The sequence below is a fragment of the Lontra canadensis genome, unplaced genomic scaffold, assembly GCF_010015895.1.
Source record: "Lontra canadensis isolate GAN:19392208 unplaced genomic scaffold, GSC_riverotter_1.0 scaffold282, whole genome shotgun sequence".
NCBI classification, from domain to species: domain Eukaryota; kingdom Metazoa; phylum Chordata; class Mammalia; order Carnivora; family Mustelidae; genus Lontra; species Lontra canadensis.
In genome coordinates this window covers 163,489-185,736 of record NW_022631276.1, presented here as the reverse complement: position 1 = coordinate 185,736, position 22,248 = coordinate 163,489, and the positions used below count along the sequence as shown (strand labels likewise).

The 22,248-nt window shown below is 39.8% G+C and overlaps 2 protein-coding genes across 2 annotated transcripts; one reads left to right on the top strand and one right to left on the bottom strand.

Moving 5' to 3' along the window:
* Positions 1-244: 244 nt before the first annotated feature.
* On the bottom strand, positions 245-9,830 carry LOC116862631 (RNA-binding protein 7). Its single transcript, XM_032849985.1, has 5 exons — positions 9,642-9,830; positions 8,449-8,611; positions 7,742-7,829; positions 4,000-4,090; positions 245-751 (listed from the first exon to the last, which is right to left on the bottom strand). The coding sequence occupies exons 1-5, from the start codon at positions 9,735-9,737 to the stop codon at positions 398-400; spliced, it is 792 nt and encodes a 263-aa protein (XP_032705876.1). The 5' UTR covers positions 9,738-9,830; the 3' UTR covers positions 245-397.
* A 77-nt stretch (positions 9,831-9,907) lies between these two features.
* LOC116862632 (uncharacterized protein C11orf71 homolog) lies at positions 9,908-10,514 on the top strand. The gene has a single exon (XM_032849987.1). It carries the CDS (start codon positions 10,070-10,072, stop codon positions 10,493-10,495), a length of 426 nt encoding a protein of 141 aa, XP_032705878.1. The 5' UTR covers positions 9,908-10,069; the 3' UTR covers positions 10,496-10,514.
* Positions 10,515-22,248: the final 11,734 nt, after the last annotated feature.

The window sequence follows — 22,248 nt, the reverse complement described above, 5'->3', positions numbered from 1 at the left end:
TTTTCTATTATACAAACCAAAATCTGATTCACTAACAAGAAACTTCTTGCAATACAAAAAGATAACAGATAATTAAAATATTTGCTTTATAATACAACCAACCCATATAATACATCCCTTCCTCATTTATCTAAAATGATTAGGAATTGTGGCACTTTCTTTTGCAAAAAAACCCTTTCCTCTTCATAAAACCCTGAGGTGAAAGGTTACTAAAATGTAATAAAACGGGAACCACAATTCTTATTTCTGTATTAGACTGTAGCTATAGGTTTTAAAAATTTTATAAAGTAACGTGGCAACTTGTAAAGCTGCTCTGTACAGTTTAACAAAACATTTCCAGGTCAATTTAGCCAAAGGGACCTAGAATGACCCTATAACATTGTCCTTTTAGTACTTGTTAATGTCGAGATGAACGCCATTTTCCATCTCGACTACTGTCTCTTCTGTTATCATAGTCATGGCTCCAGCCATCAGGATTCCTATCTTCATAGAAGTAGTCATCTCTGTTTCCTCGGTAATGATGGTCAGACCCATGATCAGTGTAACGTTGTTCACGGCTATGATGTCTATCTGGTATGTAAGGATGAGAATTCTGTCTGACTTTACGCTGTGATGATGGTGTATCTTGGCGCCACTGGGAGCTTGAAGACTGATTAAAACTGTGACTATGTGATGGGGAAAATCCTGATGGATCCAGATGTGGAGAACCAAATTTCCCACCATAGGACATCTGTCTCAGAACATTGTTCATCTAAGAGAAGAGAAAAAGAAAGAAATGTTAACTGCCAAGTATTTCTAGGTATCAAAGCCAATATATATACTTAGCCACAGTGAACCAAACAGATAATGATGGGAAAGCAAAATTACTCTTGCCCAGATGGATCTTAGGTTAAACAGAACTTGAAGTAAAAAAACACATGATGGCTTTGTTCGCTCCAGTGTATACCTGCATGATATCTGTACATAACTACTCCTTGCCCTCAAGAATACAACTTAGAAGAGGCCATACAAATGATTATAATGTAAATCATTGTCTGGTGGACACATAAAGAGCCAAGAGCTCAGGATCATTAGGAAAGGCTTCATGAAGGTGGCATATTATCTAAGTATTAAAGTATGGATGGAATATTTTAATGGGGAAGTATACCAAGGAAGGGAAATTGCACGAAGAAAATAAGGAAACAGAAGGAGTTTGTAGAACAGCAAGAATTCTGACTGATTAGAGATCTCATAAGCAGTGAATAATGGACAGTTAGGCTAGAAAGCTTTATTGGCACCATATGATGGCAGTGCCTCATAACTAGGCTAGGGAATTCAGACTTTATCTTGCAAATGATGGAAAATCAAATTATCAGGAAGATAAGCAAAACAGAGTTATTAACATTCATTTAGAAACAGTGTGAGAGATGGGCTAGCAAGAAGAAAATGGAGACAAGTACAAACTGACCAGACCAGTGGTCCCCAAATTCTGCCCGTGGTTAAGTATTAGCCAGCGATGTTTTTTTTTTTTAAAAAAGCCTACACCACAATCTGTGGTGTGTACAGAAAAGCTGACTTCCCTTTATACTGGTCCCTCAAGTTAAGTTTACTTGTATTTGTATTTTGCAGACCTGCAAAAGGTTGAGGGGTCACAAGCCAACACTGTGATTTGGGCAAAGAGAAAAGAAGAAATGAACTCAAGAAAAAGAAAAAAATACAGGACGTCGTGACAAAATGAAAAAAAAAAAATGAAAGACTGGAGACAAAGATGGAATCGTAAAACACACCAAAGATTTTAAGCCTAGTCGCACAGTCTCATTATTACAAAAAAAAAAAATGGAAATCAAGAGGAAATCAAGACTCCAATCAATGTATTTAAGTACTGTTTTTAAGCATTAAGGACAATGTATTATAAGAAGCCCTTGAGCACAGGTTCCAAGAATATCAGAGAAGACACGTCCAGTCCTTGAAACACACACATACAACCCTCCATAACGGCTCAAGAAAAATACAGATGTGAAATGCAGTTGTTCTACTTATCTTCAATCTGTTGAATATATTCTTCAGCCCAGTGAAAATCAAAATGGGTGATCAACGTATGGAGATCACGCTAGTCTAACTAAAACTTAGGAAATTACCTAAGAATCATTTGAACATTTTTTTTTGTTAAAGATTTTATTTATTTATTTGACAGAGAGAGATCACAGGTAGGCAGAGAGGCAGGCAGAGGCGGGGGGTGGGATGGGGGGACAGGCTCCCCGCCGAGCAGAAAGCCCAATGCATGGCTTGATCCCAGGACCCTGAGACCATGACCCAAGCCGAAGACAGAGGCTTTAACCCACTGAGCCACCCAGGCGCCCCTAAACAATTTTTTAAACATTTATTTTAGAGAGAGAGAGCATGAGCGAGCAAACATGCATGTGTGAGTGCGCACACATGTGCCAGTAAGGACAGGGGCAGGAGAGAATCTCATGCAGACTCCCCACTGAGTGCAGAGCTGAACATGGGGCTCAATCTCATGACCCTGAGATCCTGATCTGAGCTGAAATTAAAAGTCAGATGCTTAACCAAATGAGCCACCCAGGCACCCCTATTTGAACATTCTAAGTTTTGGGGGGTTTTAGAAGTTCAAGTTGAAGATGTCTGAGTTTTATTTCTGCGCAACCTCTAGAAACATTATTTAACTTCAGTTATAAGTCACATTTAGGCCGAAAAAGAATGTCTCAAGAAGTACATTTTAGTTTATTTGTAGTGGAAAGTAAATGAGGCATAAATTTTATTTTTCAGCCGTGAGAGAGATGGAAGTTCGTAGCATGATGTTAATTAGCTGGTAAAAATCTAGACTGCATGTTGAAAGAATGAATGTTTCAGCAAGCATTCAATATATCAAATGTGACTATTTTTGAGAAGCTGAGTTTAAAACCCTCCAGGTCCACAAATTAGTGGTAAAAGCAATCATGAACTTCTGCTTTTGTCTTTTTAAGATGAAAGACTTCTGACAATTTTGAAAACTTCATAAACTAAATTGTATTTGCAAGTGTACACCACAGTCTGTTGCACTAAACAGTTATCAAATGTATTTTCTTTTTGAAATGTGATATTTTATTGAGTAACTTAATCATGATTTTCTGGGTTTTCTACTTTAATTATTTTTATTGTGTTGCTCTTCCTCATTAAATTTTCTGGGTAACACTTCAAAGCATGGTTTCAAATTTTAGCAGGCTACAATTGTAATCTCAATCCAGCTACTTGCTAATTTATGACCTTTCTCACCCTTAATTTTCCTATGTATTACAATAGGCTGTATCTCAGTTACCCTAAAGAATAAATAATGTATGTAACACTTTTGGGTGATACTGCCTGACACATATTACATAATCAATACATTGTAATTATTTTTATTTTTCTAGGGGTTTCATTTGAGTGAGTATGAGTGTGTGTGTATGTGTAAGCTACAAAAGGCTTAGTCTAGACATTTGGGTAACCCCAATTCTAGCATGAGTAGATGCTAATCAAGGTCTAATTTGTTTTAAATTCAAGAATTTGATAATTTACTCCTCATGAAACTAACATTTTAGGTAATATCTTAGAAATTACTCTATTTGTAGAAGACTGCATGGTATTTTTCATGGCTACTAAGAGAATAGTTTGTACCTGTAAGTAAAGAGTACAACACAGATATGTGCTAGTTTTGTGTCTGTGGGTGTGTGCTAGTTTTTTTTAAATAAAAGGAATTACTAGTTTATTAAGAAAAAGAAGAGGAAAGGGAAGGGAAAGAAGGGGCACCTGGGTGGCTCAGTTGGTTAAGCGTCGGCCTTCGGCTCAGGTCATGATCCCCAGGTCCTGGGATCAAGCACCACATCGGGCTCCCAACTCAGCAGGGAGTCTGCGCTTCTCCTTCTCCCTCTGCCCTTCCCCCTGCTTGTGCTCTCTCTCTCTCAAATGAATAAATGAAATATTTTTTAAAAAAGTAGAGAAGAAAAGAAAAGAAGAGAAAAGAAAAGAAGAAAATCAACCTACCACTGCTTGTCTCTGAAAATTTTCTGGAGAAGAGAAAGATCTCTGAATTATCTGTACTGATGGACTCATGCTATCCACACTCCTTTCATATCTGTGAAGAGTAAAACAACCAACATATAATCATCCATTTAACAAATACTTACTATATACCAATCATGAGCAAGACACAGTGTCAAAGGTAGGAATGAACAAGAAAGACAACATATCTATTTGCTCTCATGGATAAGAGTAAGGATTCAGATAGTAAAACAACTTCACCTTGTAACAGTGATATAATAATTGATATTCTATTTTAGCTCAGCTGGTCAGGGATTGTCTTTCTAAAAAGGAGGCACATTTGAAGTAAAAACGGAGTAACAAGATTACTTGGAAGCAAAACATTGCAGCTGAGGGAAGAATTAGCACGGGGAGAGCAAGCTATAGAGCCTGTGGTCCAAATCCCATTTCTTTAACACTCCTGTGTCTGTTTTATCTATGTAGTGTCACAAGGACCTTTCACCTCCCCCAGCCCCACCCCCCCTCCACGGATGACACGACACACATTTGTCTTCTGTAGACTTTACACCTTCACTAGGCAGCCTATTACAGTGGCTGGGCCTGCAAAGTCTGAAACATTAACTATATGGCCCTTCACAGAAAAAAAACCAAACCCATCAATCCCAGGGCTAGTGCAGAGGCCTAGGTTGAAAACTAAGATGAAAAGGATTTGTTCTACTAGATATGACAGATGAGGGGGGAAAAGAAAAATAAAGGATAAAATCTAGATTTGGGCCTTGAGCAATTACATAGACATTTACTGTGATAGGGAGGAAGAACAGGTCTGGGGGAGCAAGGAATGAAGAGTTCTTTAATAACATAAACTGGATATTAGTTTTCAGAAATTATACCTTATTCCTCAATTCCTAAAAAAGTAGCTTGCTCTACAGAAAGCCACTTTATCAAATGCTTTAAATTTTACAATACTTAGAATCAAATCACTAATTGATTTGTCTCATAGTTTAGATCTTTTCATTTTGGGTTTTCTTAAATCAGGTTAGACCTGTGTATGTTCAAGGAGTAAAAAGTATAAATTTCCTTACAAAAATGATGGGCACTCTAACCTTAAACTAAAAACAACTTATTTACTTGTATATATTTTTCCAAAGAAATTCTCTGGGAGGTAAACTTTTTTCCTCCACCTGAGATATCTTTGAAGAGTCTACAAAAGTGGTTGGATGTTACACTGAAAAGAAATTAAAAAAAAAAAAAAAGTGGTTGGAAATGCTTCAAGTTCCAAATGTACTGAGAAGCATTTAAACACAATTTCAGTTGGCAAGAAAGGATGCTAAGAGGATACCCTTCTTACACTATTCTTTCTTGCAATTTTACTTGCCAGTTATCTTCTCCTACCAAAGCCACTTCACTCCAGCTCTTGGCACCACCCTAATCCAAACCAACAACCTCACCCTAATAACTTCCTTGCTGTCTTGCTACTAATACCAATACTTTGCTATCAATAGCTTCTCAACTGGTCTATTTTCAGCCTTGTCCCCTCCAATCCATTCTCCCACAGCAAATAACTTGTTAAACTATAAACGTGTTCCTATTACTATCCTACTGAAAACATTTCAGTGTCTTTCTTCTGTTTTTAGGAGAAAATTCCCAAATTGTAACTATGGCCTATAAGAAAGACCCTCTTTCAGTCTAGATGTCCATCAACAGATGAATGGATAAAGACGTGGGATGTGTGTATGTATAAATATATACACACATACATACATACAATGGAATACTATGCAGCCATCAAAAGAAATGAAATCTTGCCTTTTGCAACGATGTGGATGGAACTAGAGGGTATTATGCTGAGCAAAATAGGTCAATCAGAGAAAGACAATTATCATATGATCTCCCTGATACGAAGAATTTGAGAGGCAACATGGGGGGTTTGGGGAGTAAGGAAGGAAAAAATGAAACAAGATGGGATTGGGAGGGAGACAAACATTAAGACTCTTAATCTCACAAAACAAACTGAGGGTTGCTGGGGGGAGGGGTTTGGGAGAGGGTGGTTTGGTGATGGACATTGGGGAGGGTATGTGCTATGGTGAGTGCTGTGAAGTGTGTAAACCTGGCAATTCACAGACCCGTACCCCTGGGGCTAATAATACATTATATTAATATATAATGTATAATAATACATACATATACATATATATTAATAATATATATAATATATAATATATAATAATTATAATATATAATATATAATTATATATAATTATATATTAATAATACATTATATTAATATATAATGTATAATAATACATTATATATTAATAAAAAATAAAAAACTTAAAAAAAAAATACCCGGGCACCTGGGTGGCTGAGTGCCTCTGCCTTTGGCTCAGGTCATGATCCCAGGGTCCTGGGATCGAGTCCCGCATCGGGCTCTCTGCTCGGCAGGAAGCCTGCTTCCTCCTCTCTCTCTGCCTGCCTCTCTGCCTACTTGTGATCTCTGTCTGTCAAATAAATAAATAAAATCCAAAAAAAAAAAAAAAAAAGTAAAAGACCCTCATTCTACTTCACCAACATGACCTACTACTCTATTTTTCTTTCATTATGATCTAGATACATTCGCCTCTTTTAGTTCCTCATTCATTTATATCATCTCTCCCTGTCAAACCTTTCTACAACCACATTCTATGCTCTCTTTACAGAACTTATTAAAGGTAGTCACAAAATCCATGGTCTTCCTACAGACTTTACACCTTCACTAGGAAGCCTATCACAGTGGCTGGGGCTCAGTCACAATGCCTGGGTTTCTGTCCCAGCCCACTGCTCATGAGCAATTCAAACTCACGTTAATATCCAATCCTCACTTTCTTCACAGGCCAGGCAGAACTAACAATAATCCCTACCTCCTAAGAGTGCTGAGAGAAACAAGACCACGTTAATATCCAATCCTCACTTTCTTCACAGGCCAGGCAGAACTAACAATAATCCCTACCTAAGAGTGCTGAGAGAAACAAGACCATAAATGCAAACGACTTGGTGAAGGACCTGACCCATGACAGATATTGCTTTCTTGAATGAAGCCCATTATAACTGATAAATAGCTCTACTGATAAACCAGGGAAAAAATGTCTCTGGTAAAAGATCGCACTTCCCAAAGCAAATAAAATTATTTAGTATAAATGTGGAACCTTTTCTAAGCCTCAGTAGCTGGAAGAGACTCTGGAGACCATTCAATTCAGCTTTTCCTTACAAATGGGAGGACAAGACCAGAGAAATGAGACTACTTCAAAATTTCACGATCGGAGAGGCAGACCTAGAATCTAACTCTATAAACTCTTAGTCCACTAGTCTGTTTACTGATAGCTATTTTTAAAATGCAAGTAAAAACCAATCAGTGCTGAAAACTAACTTGAATTTTTAAAAGAAAATAAAATAGAAAATAGAGTAAACTGAGAGTAGAGAGAGTAATGTTCCGGGAAATTTTCAGTTACATATTAAATATGTGGCTGTGGGTATACATCTTCACAAATGAACCTAATTATAGGTACATATGTATCTATTTTAGGGGTACTATATAAGTCTGTTTATAGTCCCCTTAAATAGATACCTAATTATAATCCAAAATATGAATAATATAGCAGAAAAATAAAGAGGTGGGAACTTAAAAAAGGAACAAATCCCTCAGTATGTCTTGAGAGAATACCTAAAAAAAATTTTCCAATAAATGATTTTAATAGGTCCAAAATGTTACCTGCTAGGAGATGTAGATGTAGGGCTTGAATTCCCAACATGATGCTGGGGATATGACAAACTGACATCCTGTGAGGCATGGCTACTTCCTAAAATGAAATAATTTGAGAAATTATCCTTGACAGAAAACTCAAGTTAAATTTTATCCCTCCCCTAAATCATGCCAAATGGTAGACAGACGCTACAAGACAAAAGCTCGAATTTCAGAGGACTGCTTTATAGTTTCATCAGAGTGAAAATTTTAAGTGTCCAAAACAAAGGGTTCCAAATAAGTACTATCTAATGTACAAACATCCAATCTGGCCATAATATTCTGATGCCCACACTAAATTTTAACTGGATACATGGAAAGTTTCCTCCTCACGTCACCCAGAATCAAAATTTGTAAATGCCAGTCACAAAGCAGTCGGTTAAAGTATGTTAAAAAAACAATCCCCGCCCCTTTCAGAGCACGAACCCAAACCCAAGTCTTTCTAACAACAAAGTTTATGCTCTTTTCAGTAACCCAAACTTAATTTTAAAATGACAACTTTCAAAATCCATACTGTCGACGTTATCAGTACTAAACTGGGATATGTAAAGCTTACTATCCACAAAGCTTAAGGTATTTTCATCCAACAAGAGGCTCTTTAAAACTGAATAATAAAATTAAAAAGGAACAAAGCAGCAAAGAAAAACTCTCCCCAAACAGTAACACTGAACAGTTACCTGATCTAAATTGAATTTTGATGGGCCTCCCGAAAAGTTTGATTCCATTAAGTAGATTCATTGCATAAGGAACAGACACTTCATGTTTGAAATTCACAAATGCAAACTGTTTTGGTTTACCATCCTTATCTTTTGGAATTTTCACTTTTACTACCGGCCCCGCCTACAAACAAACAAACAAACAAAAGTCTTCGGAATTTAAATGAGGCAATTTCAAGAAAATACTCAAATTTTACGACGTTTAAAAACAACAGAAATGTTGGGTATTGGGGAAGGTACTGGCTATGGTGAGTGCTGTGGAGTGTGTAAACCCTGGGGCTAATGACATATGTTAATAAATAGTAAAAAGTTAATTAAAAAAAAAACAGAAACATAACCAGGAAAAATCTAAAAAATGGACAAACAGGGATTTCCACCTCAGTTAAAGATTCTGTCATACGACTGAACACCTGATTAATTTATTTGGGGGAAGGAAGCCCACAAGGAACTGGAAACAGTTACTCGGTTTACGTTTCATGATGCTTTATGACTTTTTAACAAGGTGACCAACATCCATCACTTTCCCACTCTGGGTAACGTTTATCAAGAGCTAGAGAAAGTGGCTTCCTTGGACTAAAAATTCACTTTTGTACTGACTAACCAAATATTACCAGTTGTTAGAGACTAGAACTGGAGGGAACCAGATACTCTGAATCTTTAACACATTTCAATGCAGATGTGAATACTGAAACACTACAAGTCTGCTTTTCTACGGAGTTATTTAGTGTACTTTAAATATTTTAATGTTGCAATTAATTTAAAAAAAAAAAACACTTAAGTGGAAAACATACACTGACCAAGCAACTGAAATCTAATTAGCCAGATAAACCGGAGATGAGCAAAGGAATAGGAAAAAGCCCGGCTCCCCGAAGAACCCACACACACCGCGCCCCTTAGGATCCTTGAATCTTTACCTCGGGAATGCTTCACTGAGGAAGCCTCCACCAACCTGGAGCGAACTGACTAGGGTTCTTCCCCTTCAAGCAACACCCAGCGAGAGCCTCGCTTTCCCGGTGGACCTGCAGCCCCAAGCGGCCCACCCGTCTGGCGCCCCGACCCACAGCCCCGCTTTCCCCAGCAAGGCGGGCACGGCCGTCGGGCCGGGCCCTACGGGAGCCGCACAGCGAAAGGAAAGCCCGCTCTCGGCCGCTGACCTGGTGGAAAAGCTCGAAAAGGAGCTCCTCGGTCACTTTAGTTTCAAGGTTGCCGACAAAGAGAGTACGATCCGCTTCCGCTGCCGCCGCCCCCATCTCAGCGTAGCCCCCTCCCTAAAAAGGCCGAAGGGTCGTCACCGTCGCACTCACTGCGCACGCTCGGAAACCCCACGTCCTCTCCCTCCCCGGCGTCACGGACGTAAACGTCAATCTCGCTCGCGCCGGCCCGCGTCGCCGTGCGCGGACGCGCTGCGCATGCTCGCGAGGAGAGCACCGGTGAGAGGCGGCTCTCTGGTCGGCCGCGGCTCTAGTTATGGCCTAACATGTAGCGAGTGGCGGCGCTCGAGACGGCCAGGACTGATCTGTGGAGCCGCGAAGGGCCCACCTTGACCGAGGGACGTAACAGACACTGCGGGCAGTGTTTGAAGATGGCGCTGAACAACGTGTCCTTGTCCGCCGGCGATCAAAGGACCCGGCGGGCCTACCGCGCGTCCCTCGGCGCCCTCAGCTCGTCGGCCTTAGAGCGGGCGATGGTCTCCGGAGACAGCTTCCTCGTCGCCAGGCCCGAGGCTGTTCTTCCAGGACCCGCTCCTCGGCAGGCCGTGAGGCCGAGCGTTCGTACCGAGAGCCGTCGGGCGAGTGGGGGCGGCCGGAGCCCGACCCGCTTTATAAAAGGAAGGGAACCCGATGGGCGGAACCGGAGCCGCCAGGCCAGATTCTCGCCGTACCCGGCCCCCGGGGTAAAACTGGATCTCCTGAGGAGCTTGCTGCAGCAGCGGCTGGTTGCCATTGGAAGTGTGATCGCAGCCCGCCTCTCGGCTGAACACCTCCCCGGCCCCTCGGTTCGCTCTTAAACAAGGCCTCTCTAACCTCCTTGGCGCCTCGGCAGTCTTATTTTCAGGGGATGTATTTTCTCTGTCGTGTAAAAACACGTCCGGGTCCTGCGAAAACGGCCTAGTGCAGGCCTAGTACGGAGGAGACTTGACCTTCCGAATTCCCACGGTTTTAGGCGGCCAGAGTGGTTAGATCAGGAAGGGGGTAGAAGGGATTTTACGCTGAAGTCACCAAGTTGAACCACCTTTCCCAGAGGTTAGCATTTTTTCACGCCTGGTGCACTCCATCCTGACACCGGACCCAAATTTCTCTGCTTTCCACAGATCTTTTCTCCCACCCTGGCAGATTCTCTTACTTTGAGACTTGTAATTAGAGCTTGCTTGACTGTCTACCTCTCTACCCCAGACTGTTGCCGTTACAGTTACTTTAGTTGGTGAAAAGGAAATGCTGCTTTTTCCATAGGGCCCAAGGCTTATTCTGTCATTTTGTCTTTTTTTTTTTATTTTTTTTAATTTTTTTATTTTTTATATTTATTTTTATTTTATTTATTTTATTTGACAGAAATCACAAGTAGGCAGAGAGGCAGGCAGAGAGAGAGAGAGAGAGAGAGGAGGAAGCAGGCTCCCTGCTGAGAGCCAGCCCGATGATGGCCTGATCCCAGGACTTTGGGGATCATGACCTGAGCCAAAGGCAGAGGCTTTAACCCACTGAGCCAACCAGGTGCCCCTATCATTTTGTCTTTAACTCTTTTTTCCATCTCCCTCCACTTTTTCTTCATGAATACCTAACAAACTCCAATCTCAGTTGTACTAAAAACCAAACCTAAAATTTGCTGTTTCTTCACATGATTAAACCAGTTTCATTTGTTTCTTTCTCTCTCTCGATCTTTTTTTTTTTTTTCCAAAGTCTCCAAATGAGTTTTTACATTTCTATTTATCATTTTATTACTAGCATTCAGTCCCGGTTTCCTTAATCTGAGTCTGTTGTCCTGAAATACAAGGATAATTTGGGCTCACACTCCTGTTAGGAAGCTGTTCATCAATACACCATAACGTTTTCCTAAAACTTTATTTTTACTCATTCAACAGTGCAACAATATTTAAAGATCTTCACGGTGGTGAGCACTGTAGATAAATTACAGTCCAGGAATGTATTCTAGATAGGCTAATAAATAAATAGGTGATCACCATACCCTGTTCATTAGGTGCCGTGATAACAATAGCATTGGTTGCAATGGCTTTCCATAATGGACTGTCCTGCTTCTTCTCTTACCTGGCTGATCACTCCTTATTTTCTGATACTTTGATTCTCTTAACCATATATTTCCTAAGGTTTACAGGATGGTATTGGGAGAAAATTAGTGGGTTTTTTAAGTGCCAATTCTGTGTAAGCAGGTAGACTAGCTTTTTCCCAGTGGACTCTTGTGTCTAATTATGATCAGATAAAGCAAAGTTACCACACGCCACACAGTATTGAATTGTTAGAACCACATCTGAAGAGGAATGTTGGTAAATCAGAGAATTTCCATAAGAGAGTGATTGATATATGGCGAGTGATCTGGAAATCAGATCATAGGAAAAATGGTTGAAAGGACAGAAACATCTATGTTTTACTGAGTGCTAGGTATAAGGCAATGTCATAGAGGCTTTTATTCATTATTCAGATATTTACTGAGAACTTATTCTGTGCCTGATATGACCTATATTAAACAGTTGGAATAGTGTCGAGCAAGATCAATAATGTCTCTGCTTTGGTGGACCTTTATATATGTCATTTAATTCTCACAATGGCCCATATGACAGAGGTCATACTTCATTTTACTGCCCAGAAACCGAGTCACAAAGAGATGAAGTAAACTTTCCAAGGTCATACAGCTAGTCAATGATAGAGCCTTGCAGCCTTGAAATCTAGTTTCATTTGAACCATGTCATACAAAAAGTTATTTGAGTAACTATTTTCTCAATTCTCCCAAGGATAGTATATATCTAATACTCTTCTACATATCCAAAAGGTTAATGCATAACGCACAATGGATGCCTTAGACCGGGCGTTACAAAAACCTGCCATTGAGAAAGGAATCCCCAATCTACATGTTGAGTTTCAGACTGGGAAGGATAATAAAATTAAGGCTGAAGGTAAGAAGTGTTTTCATAAAAGTTAGAGATGCCTAAAAGTGAAAAATAACAACTCTGAAGGTATGATAAGTTCAGCGAAAAAATTCAGAGAGAGGCTGAATACTACCAAGTATGAAATCGGGTTAGAGGTCTAATTAGATCTTCCCCCATTTAACCTATAATTCTGTGCCTTAAAAATTAAACTTGTTAAAATTGGAAGTGGAGAACAGGATGAGAAGAGGAAAATGAGGTATAATATACAGAATGACCATATTTCCTGTACAAACCAGAACACTCGAGGGTGGGAGAGGGTGCTATTAACTCTGCTGAGGCAACAGGCATAACTAGAGGCTGTTCCAGGCCATCTAACCCTTGGAGATGATACAGCATTAAATATGCCTTTAAAACGTATTTCCTAGCTTCAGGGAAAGGCTGAGATTTGTAAGCAAGAAACAAAAGTCTGGCATAAAAGTGCACATGAGAGGAGCACCTGGGTGGCTCAGTGGGTTAAAGCCTCTGCCTTCGGCTCAGGTCATGATCCCAGAGTCCTGGGATCGACGGCCCGCATCAGGCTCTCTGCTCAGCGGGGAGCCTGCTTTCCCCTCTCTCTCTGCCTGCCTTTCTGCCTGCTTGTGATCTCTGCCTGTCAAATAAATAAATAAAATCTTAGAAAAAAAAAAAAGTGCATGTGAGAAAAGGAAGACCCAAAGAGAATGACTTCATTTCTGTTTGTTTAGATGTGAGATTTTCAGGAATGGGGTTTTGATTGACTAATAGTGTACATGTGCAAGAGGGGAAGAAAAAAATACTGTGGTTTATTGTGCTTTGTTTGACAGGAGGAGACCCTTGTTCACATAAATGTTCCATCATTTTAAATCTGAGCCAATGAATATCTAAATTTCCCTTATTCTTAGCATCTGTGCTAGTGTTCAAGTAACAATGTGTTCCTTTACAAAGACCGTACCATGGAGTCAAGAACCAACATAAACCTCTGTCAATGAAATTAGCTTGAAGCAGGGACAAAGTTTTCCCAAGAGCAACCCATGTCATTAAAAACGTTAGTGTACAAAATGAATTTTTGTTTAATATCAGCAGTTAAGTATAGCATGTTGGCATTCTAAAACAGATGCATTTTCTAAGAGTAATGCAAAAAATAGTCCAAAAAAGTCAATACTTAATATCAGTTTTTTTTAAAAAAAGACATTGTAAATTCCTGTTTGTTTTTTATTGTCTCTTATTTATCATATCATACTAAGTAACTGACTAGCATATGTTGAAGTGGAGTCCTTTTAGAATATTTACTTCCTCTATTCATCAACACTAAAACTCTTAAGAAGAATGCGCATTAGGGATATAGAAAAAAGAGGCCATGGAGACTTTCCCTCAGTATCCAATAAGCCTTACCTCTAAGAGGGGTAACTTGGACAGGAAGGAAAAGAGGGAGGAAAGTCCTATAGGAAGGATGAGTAAGTGAACCTCTGATGGTCAGAGGCTCAGCTATCTTGTGAGCAAAATTGGTTGTCTTTCATTCCTTTAGTGAATCTACCCATATGTCCCTAAAGTACAGCTTAGTCTACCGATTTCCATGAAAAGTACTCTCAACCAAATGTATGCCTCAACACCTATGACTTCATGCCACCGATTTCTTGTCCTTATTACCTATGCTCATTCAAATGCAAAGTCCTGTCCATTTTATCTTCACAGTGTATGTTCCTACATTTACTTTCACCACCCGGATTTTACTTACCTGGGTATTTAACCTATTTGCCTCTGTTTCTCTTCTTCATCCTCAATGTATACAGCCTCCAGACTAATGAGCCTAAAGCATATCTCTGATTACATAGTTACTACTTCAGTGTTCCCCACAGTCTACTCCACAAAACCTCCACTAGAAATATAAGCTATTTCTTACAGGAAACAAACAGGGTTGCTGGGAGGGAACTGGGTGGGAGGATGGGGTCACTGGGTGAGGAGCATTAAGGAGGGCACTTGATGGAATGAGCACTGGGCGTTCTATGCAACTGATGAATCACTAGATTCTACCTCTGAAACTAATAATACAGTATATGTTAATTAAACTGAATTTAAATAAATTTGTTTTAAAAAAATAAAAAACTACTTTGTAAAAAGACGAGAGAGAAATAAATTTGACAAGTGGTGCCTGTTTTATCACCTTGTTAGGGAGTCATGATGTATAATAATATGTCAAATGTTCTGATAATTCCTTTAGAAAAAGAAAACTGTTTAACTTCATTTTCACCAGGGTTTCACAAATTTATTCGTCCATAAGTTTAAAATTTTTGCATACTATCTGTCTTCCCAAGGAGCCTCAGTTCTACAGAAACATAATTCTATATGCTGCCTTACATAAGAAGTTTCATGGGCTTCCCATGTCAGGTATAGAAATGTAGCAGAATTTGGGAAGTTTCCAGAATGTTATTAGACAAATTGGTTGGTTTCCTCACTTGTGGTTTGATCAGATTCAATCCCATCTTTATTCCACATGATGACTGGTACCTATCATTGTCTTTGACGAATGGGGGCGAGGAGGGAGGCAAGCATGCGTCTGCAGATTCCCCAGCCACTGAGGATCAAGACTGGCATAATCACTAAAGAAAAGCATTAGGCACATCCCCTGATGAAAACAGGTAGGTGGGATTATGTCTTAAGTGTGCTAATAACATAATGTTTTTTTCATGTAATGATGTGCTTGGTTGTTACCTTCAGTGGAATATCTGAAGGCAGCCCTTCTTCAAGATACAATTCTAAATCAGAAGAGGAAAATACTGCCTTCAGCTTCCCGAAGACCTAAGAGTAACTGAAGCAATGCAGCTCTTAAAAACTGCACACCCCATAAACAGACTCCTAAGACTTTCCACAGTCTGACCACACTACCTCGCCAGCCTCCTTGTTCATAACGTGCCCATAACGGTTGCTGTTTTTCCTGCCGCTCTGCCCATGCCTATTGTAGTCCCCTTAACTAAATTGTTTGTACATCTTGGGACACCTGGGTGCCTCAGTTGGTCAAGAAGCTGCCTTCGGCCGGGGTCATGATCTCAGGGTTCTGGGATTGAGACCCATCTCAGGCTTCTCCTTCTCCTTCATCCCTTCCCCCTGCTTGGGCTCTCTTGTGCTCTCTCTTTCTGTCAAATAAATAAATCAAAAAAATAAATAAAAATTGTATGTCTCTTTCTCTGCCAATTAAGCTTTTAGCCTTCCAGATTGGTCCAGTTTCTTTACACTACAAAGGACATACCCATTTTAACCAGGTTAAGCAAAAAATGGACTGGAATGATGCCAAAAGCTGGAAAAGTGTGGTGAATATTGGGTGTTCTGTCTATTCGGCTACTATTTATCCTCCATCAAACAGCTCCTCGTTTTGCTTTTCTGCGGAGCCCCCTCCCTCACCCTCCATTCATGTATTCGGGGAGAAGCTTCACACCTACCTCCAGGGATAGAGTCCTAATCCGTGTTACCTCCTCTACTACGCTGAAGCTCCCCAAGAGCAGAACACATGCCTAAATTGATTTTTTAAAGACTTTATTAATTTATTTGAGAGAAAGAGAGAACATAATAAGTTTGGGGGAGAGGCAGAGGAAGAGGGAGAAGCAGGCTCCCTGCTGAGCAGGGAGCCCGACATAGGGCTCGATCCCAGGACCCTGGGATCACGACCTGAGCCCAAGGCAGACACTAAGCTGACTGAGCCACCCAGGTGCCCCTTTAAATTTATTTTTATATTTACTAGTACCTATTACCCAAAGAGTAGATATTCAGTGAATGCCTGTCACATGAATGAATGAACTTCAGGTAAGCTATCTCTTCTTGGAATCAAAATCCAAAAGTGGAGCATTCGAAGAAGGCAGGGGCAGAAATTGTAGACCCTTCAGTCTAAAATTATCTAGTTATCTGGGCAGATAAGAGTAATATGGTAAGACAAGATAAATTTTGTTTAAAGGTTTTATTCAGTTTAGAATCAATCTGCCTCTAAGAAAATAATGTAAAGATAAATCCTAATCCAAGATGTGCACAAATATTTATGCACATAAAAATTTATGTACTTTAAAATGCCCCTATTCACAATTTTTAAAATGTGGGAAAAGGGGCGCCTAGGTGGCTCAGTTGTTAAGCATCTGCCTTCGTCTCAGGTCATGATCTCAGGGTCCTGGGATTGAGCCCCGCATCAGGATCTCTGCTCAGCAGAGAACCTGCTTCTCCCACTCTCTCTGCTTGCCTCTCTGCCTACTTGTGATCTCTCTCTCTCTCTGTCAAATAAATAAATAAAATCTTTAAAAGAAAAATTAAAATGTGGAAATGGCTTCTATGTCCAAAATAGATGATGAGTAAAGAAAAAAGAATGAGTGTTTAGTGTATACCAAGTTGCCATTAACCACTTTCCCAAGGATTATTTTATTTAATCCTTACATTCTATGCCAGGAGGTGGCAAACTTTTTTCTGTCAAGACCCAGGTAGTAAATATCTTAGACTTTGCAGACCAAGGGGCAAAACTGAGGCTATTATATAGGCATTTATATCACAAGACAAAAAAATTTCCACAAAATTTGTGTTGATGAATTTCAAAATCTAATAGTCAGTACATTCTTTTGGTGATGCTTATACAATTAAGGCGAAGATGGAATTCTTTTTGGCGGGGGTGGGGAAACATTTCATTCCACTGGAGTTCAAAGTTCGTGTTCCCTATCATCAAAATCATTAGCAAATCCTCATAATGCTGATTTTTAGCATGATTTTATATATTTCATCTTTGAAAATGTCTTTGAAATTTTCTTTTCATAGGTACTGCCAAATCCTGGTGTCAGTCCATGAGTATATGGTTTTGACTGAACACATTCACTGCTTGGAAGGCATTTATGCAATTCTGTTAAATTCTTCTCTTGATATTTGCCTTTTAGTATGTCATTATGTTGCAGATTAATTGCTTCCAATTGAAAGTGGAAGCCGTGCAATTGCACAGTTGAGTGGATTTTCAAGTATGGAAATTTTTTTGCACTCACATCCAGGTCCGAAAGACACTGTTGGAACTGTGGTTTGAACTCAGAAAATGTATCTACTACAAATTCATCTGGGTATGGAGATCTCGCTTCCTAACTTTTTAACAGCACAGGAAGTATATAAAACAGCTTGAAATCGCTTGTGATTCAAAAACAATGCTAGCTGTAGAGATTGCCATGGTATAAATTTGGTGCGTAAGTGCTGTTTTGCTTTATAGCTTTAGACTTAATTCATTGAGAAACATTATCAAGCCTGCAGCAAAAGCTAATTTCCAAAGCCATTCCCCGTTCCATCACTGGGGGCAGTTCTTCCAACCACTTAAAAATGTACATGGGGCACCTGGGTGGCTCAGTGGGTTAACCGTCCAGCTCTTAATCTCAGAATCCTGAGATTAACCCTTGCGTCCCCCAAGCTCCACTGGGAGTCTGCTTCAGATTCTCTCTCTCTCTCCTTCTCCTTCTACCCCTCCCCACCCCCCACAATCTCTTCCTCTCAAATAAATAAATAAATTGTTTTTTAAAAATGTGCAAACTGTTCATAGCTAGAGGGCTATGCAAAAAATTGGCAAAAGGCTGGTTTGATCTGTATGCCTTAGTTTGCAGAGAATTTTATTATCTTCCCAAGGGCACAAAACTATTTAGTGGTGGAATAGGGATGCAGCCCGGCCTCACATGGTAACCATGCTACACTACTTACCATGCTAGGGTAGCCCAACTGGCAGCCAGTGGGCAAATCCAGCATGGGGTTTTCATTGGCTGACATTTGGGGTTTTCTTCTTAACAAGATGCATTATACAATATTCAATATGTACAAAACAGAATAAGTAAAATGCAACCAATGCCCATGTATTTACCATCCAACTTAAATAAGATATTGCCCCACGTTTAAAATCCCTAATGCTTACCTTGTTTGATAACCTTGTGTTCATACCACTTCCTAAGGAATCACTGTCCTGAATTTGGTATTTTGCATTCCCTCCTTTATTTTCAAAAATGACTTTTATTACACACCTACCCTTAGTGTATCTCTGAGTGGTGCACAGAATTGTTTTACAATGGTATTATATGAAACATGTTCTATGGCTTATTTTCTCCATATTTTCTCCATATTTTCTTGATTTTGCCAGCATGTTTAAAAATAAAACTGGGGCACCTGGGTGGCTCAGCTGGTTCAGCATCTGACTCTTAATTTCAGCTCAAGTCATGATCTCCAGGTCCTGGGCTGGAGCCCTGCTCAGCATGGAGTCTGCTGCTCCCTCCCTGTCTGCTCCTCTCCCTGCTCTCACACACTCTCTCTCCCTCTCTCTCAAAATAAAATCTTAAGAAAAAAATTTTAAAAATAACAATAAAATTGAAAGGCTTTTGGTGGATCTACATTTTCAGTTTCCATCACCCCCTATGTCTTACACCATGCATTTCACGTATTTTAATGACCCACCAGGCAGAGGCCATTTGAGTTTGTCATGCCTGATTTAAGAAGGCATCTCATGTAGTCACTCAAAAGAAAGTTTTAATAACATGGAAATTTATTTATCTTAAATTGTGTTATAATGACATTTATGTTATACCTGGCAAAAATGATGTAAAATTGTATATATTATATGCTCTAACTTATATGAACAAAATATGCATAGAAAAGTCTACAAGTCATTTTGCCAAAATGTTACATTTGGGTGGTGGCATTTTGTGTGATTTGTAATATGTGCTTGTTATGTTTTTCTGAACTTACAAGATAATTTTTAAAATGATTCATTTTTATAAAAAAAATTTTTAAATGTAAATCATCTGTAAGATATTTTAATAATGTCATTATTGCTTCTCTTTATTCTTCAATCATATTAGCTTCAATTAGGTTATGTTGATTTTTTTAAGAGATTTTATTTATTTCTTTATTTGCAAGAGAGAGCAGGAGATTGAGAGAGCGTGCACGCATGAACTTGAGCAGGGGGAGGAGCAGAGCAGGAAGGAGAAGGGGAAAGAATCCCCAGAAAACTTCACACAGAGCGCAGAGCCAGTGTGAAGTTCAATCTCATGACCCTGAGATCATGACTTGAACAGAAACCAAGCGTCCAATGCTTAACCAACTGAGCTACCCAGGCACCCAGATAAGTTGACATTGTTCACTACTTAACATCAATCAATCAGTTTTTGCATCGTCCTTTTGGTAGATCATTTCACAATATCACAATAATCGTAGATGACATATGGAGGTGATAGTCTCTATAGGCCCAAGATATAGTCTAGATTAAAAAACAAATATATTCGCTCTGCTGAATCATTTGTCTTAGATGCTGTCAAAGGAAGACTGCATTAACGGAAGGGATAACTTATGTGGTATTCCTAAGAGGGGCGTCCAATAGGTAAGAATTCTCTCCTGTTGAAGGAAGATTGTGTTCCAGTGTGAGAACACCAACAGGTAATCTGTAGAGACGGGTACACAGTCAGAAAAAACTGACAAGGGAGGTCCATCAGCCCTCCTGGCTCTGGCTCCAAGCTGACCAAGCAAATATCTATCTAGCTTGTCACAAGGGAAAGAGTACACCGTCGGCTCACCAGAGCATTCGAAGCCCAGTGATTTTTGGCATTCAGCTGTATGTGTAGCTTCTTGTGAGTTTGGTTACCAAGGAAAAGCATCCCAAAGAATCTGATTACATTGGGAGGCCCCTACAAAAAACTCCTCGGCGTGTGAAGCCTGAAGATTAGATCCTGGAACCCAGTGTCCATATCAACGTACTGCTACTCTATAAAGTCTTATCTAGACAGTCCTCTGGCTCAGCATCTCTTAGGTCACATTCCCTTCACATCCCCTGGGCTTCACAGGTACACTGATAATACGTTAATTCCATTTCAGTTTTTTCAACTGACTCACAAAGCCTCTATGGCCAAAGTGAAGAGTTGGCAATCACAGTTGCCAATTTAAGTATTTTCCAATAGAATCCTAACTTTCTCTCCATTAACTGGTAAATGAACACAATATACAGGTTTTGGGGGGGGGGGTCTTTTTGGCCTGGATTATCGGCTTATATTGGACAGTATTTCACATACAAGTTATTTTCATAGTTTACTTCATTTTAGGCAAAGCAAAAGATATTGCCACCCCACAGAGGATTTCAAGATTGTTATGGGGGAATTCTGTAGAACTTGCCAAATTAGGACATACCGGCGATTTTGAAAATAATCCAATATGTTGATGTGGGAAGACTGTGCATATAAATTCTTTAATTATCTCTCCTTTTGGCTAAATTTTAGCTCTGTGATGTGAGAGTGGGTCTGCATTTGGCATTGCTGCCATAATATTGGATGGCAGTTCCACTTGGCTCCTTTCTTGGCCCGAGTTCAGAGCAATATGGCAGTTCTGTGATGTGGACACAGTTTCTATGCTAAAGCCATCCATTTTAATAAAGTAAAGGTCTAGCCCATTGAGCCTAGTTGAATACAGCTCTTGCATTGATCTCTTCTGATGCTACAGCCATTGAGTTCATTTCCTTAATCACATTTTCCATACGGGTGAAAGCATGAAGCTGCTTGGTATCTTCCAGAGTGCATGCATTCTAATTTCAGAATTTAATCAAATGGAACTGGCTTCCTAACAGAGTAAACAGAGCAAAATACTGTATCCAGACCAGCTGCCAAGCTAGCAGCCTGAATTTATTTTTCCTTGCTTTGCTAAATGCATCTTGAATTTTTGAAAACATAGTCCAGGTTCAGGAAATTTAGCATTTTTGAACCAAGACCAGTCATCTCTAATATTCTTCCATAAATACATCCATTAAATTCCAAAAGTCAGGTAGCTGAGTTAATCTTTTCTCACATGTCTGTGGCCAGAGAAGAAAACATATCCCTCCTTTCTGCTGAACGCAGGGACCGTGTTCATAACCCTTGCCATCTGGGCTAATCTAATAATAGGGAGTGCCTGTACATATCTATACATGGTTGGGTTGGTTTTTTTTTTTTCCTGATTACCACCTCTGTACTTCTTATTTGATTCTTGTAACGTAACTCATATCTGAAATCTTTCCCGGTATTTTTGGTGCCACTTTTTATACATCATCCCTTATATAAATATCAAAGCTTTATTTATTCCACAAACTCAACATAGCCACAGGACGCAGACATAAAAGAGTCAGTTGGGTAGACTGCTACTGCTCAAGCCGTTTGCCTTGTGAAAGAGGGCTCGAGGAGGCACAGAACATACTACCAACTCCTTGGTTATTGCTAACGCGAATTTATCCAACTGCAAAACAGACCCTTGTGCGGTACATGTGTCTTATTGATCACGGATATTTTGTGAATGTTTCAGCACCCTTTAACACCCTACCAGGGAATGGTCTTCACCATTTACTCAGGAGATACTTGGAAATGCACATGGCCTCCAACCAAATGGATACCACTGTCCACAAGAAGTTATTTACACCCTAACTTCCTACAGGCTCCGGAATTCCCTGCCACCCCTCTCCCAGGTCAGACTCTCAGTCCCTTTTCCAGGCTGACTCCTGGTCCTGTGTCCACGTTCAGCTGAGCTCTCACTTCCTCCCAGAAGCCTCTCTTGCTCTCTTCTCTTCAGTTTCACACTCTTTTTTGGTTTCAAATACCATCCATATGCTACGAACTCCCAAATTTAAATCTCCAGTCCAGCTCTCTTCTGAGCCT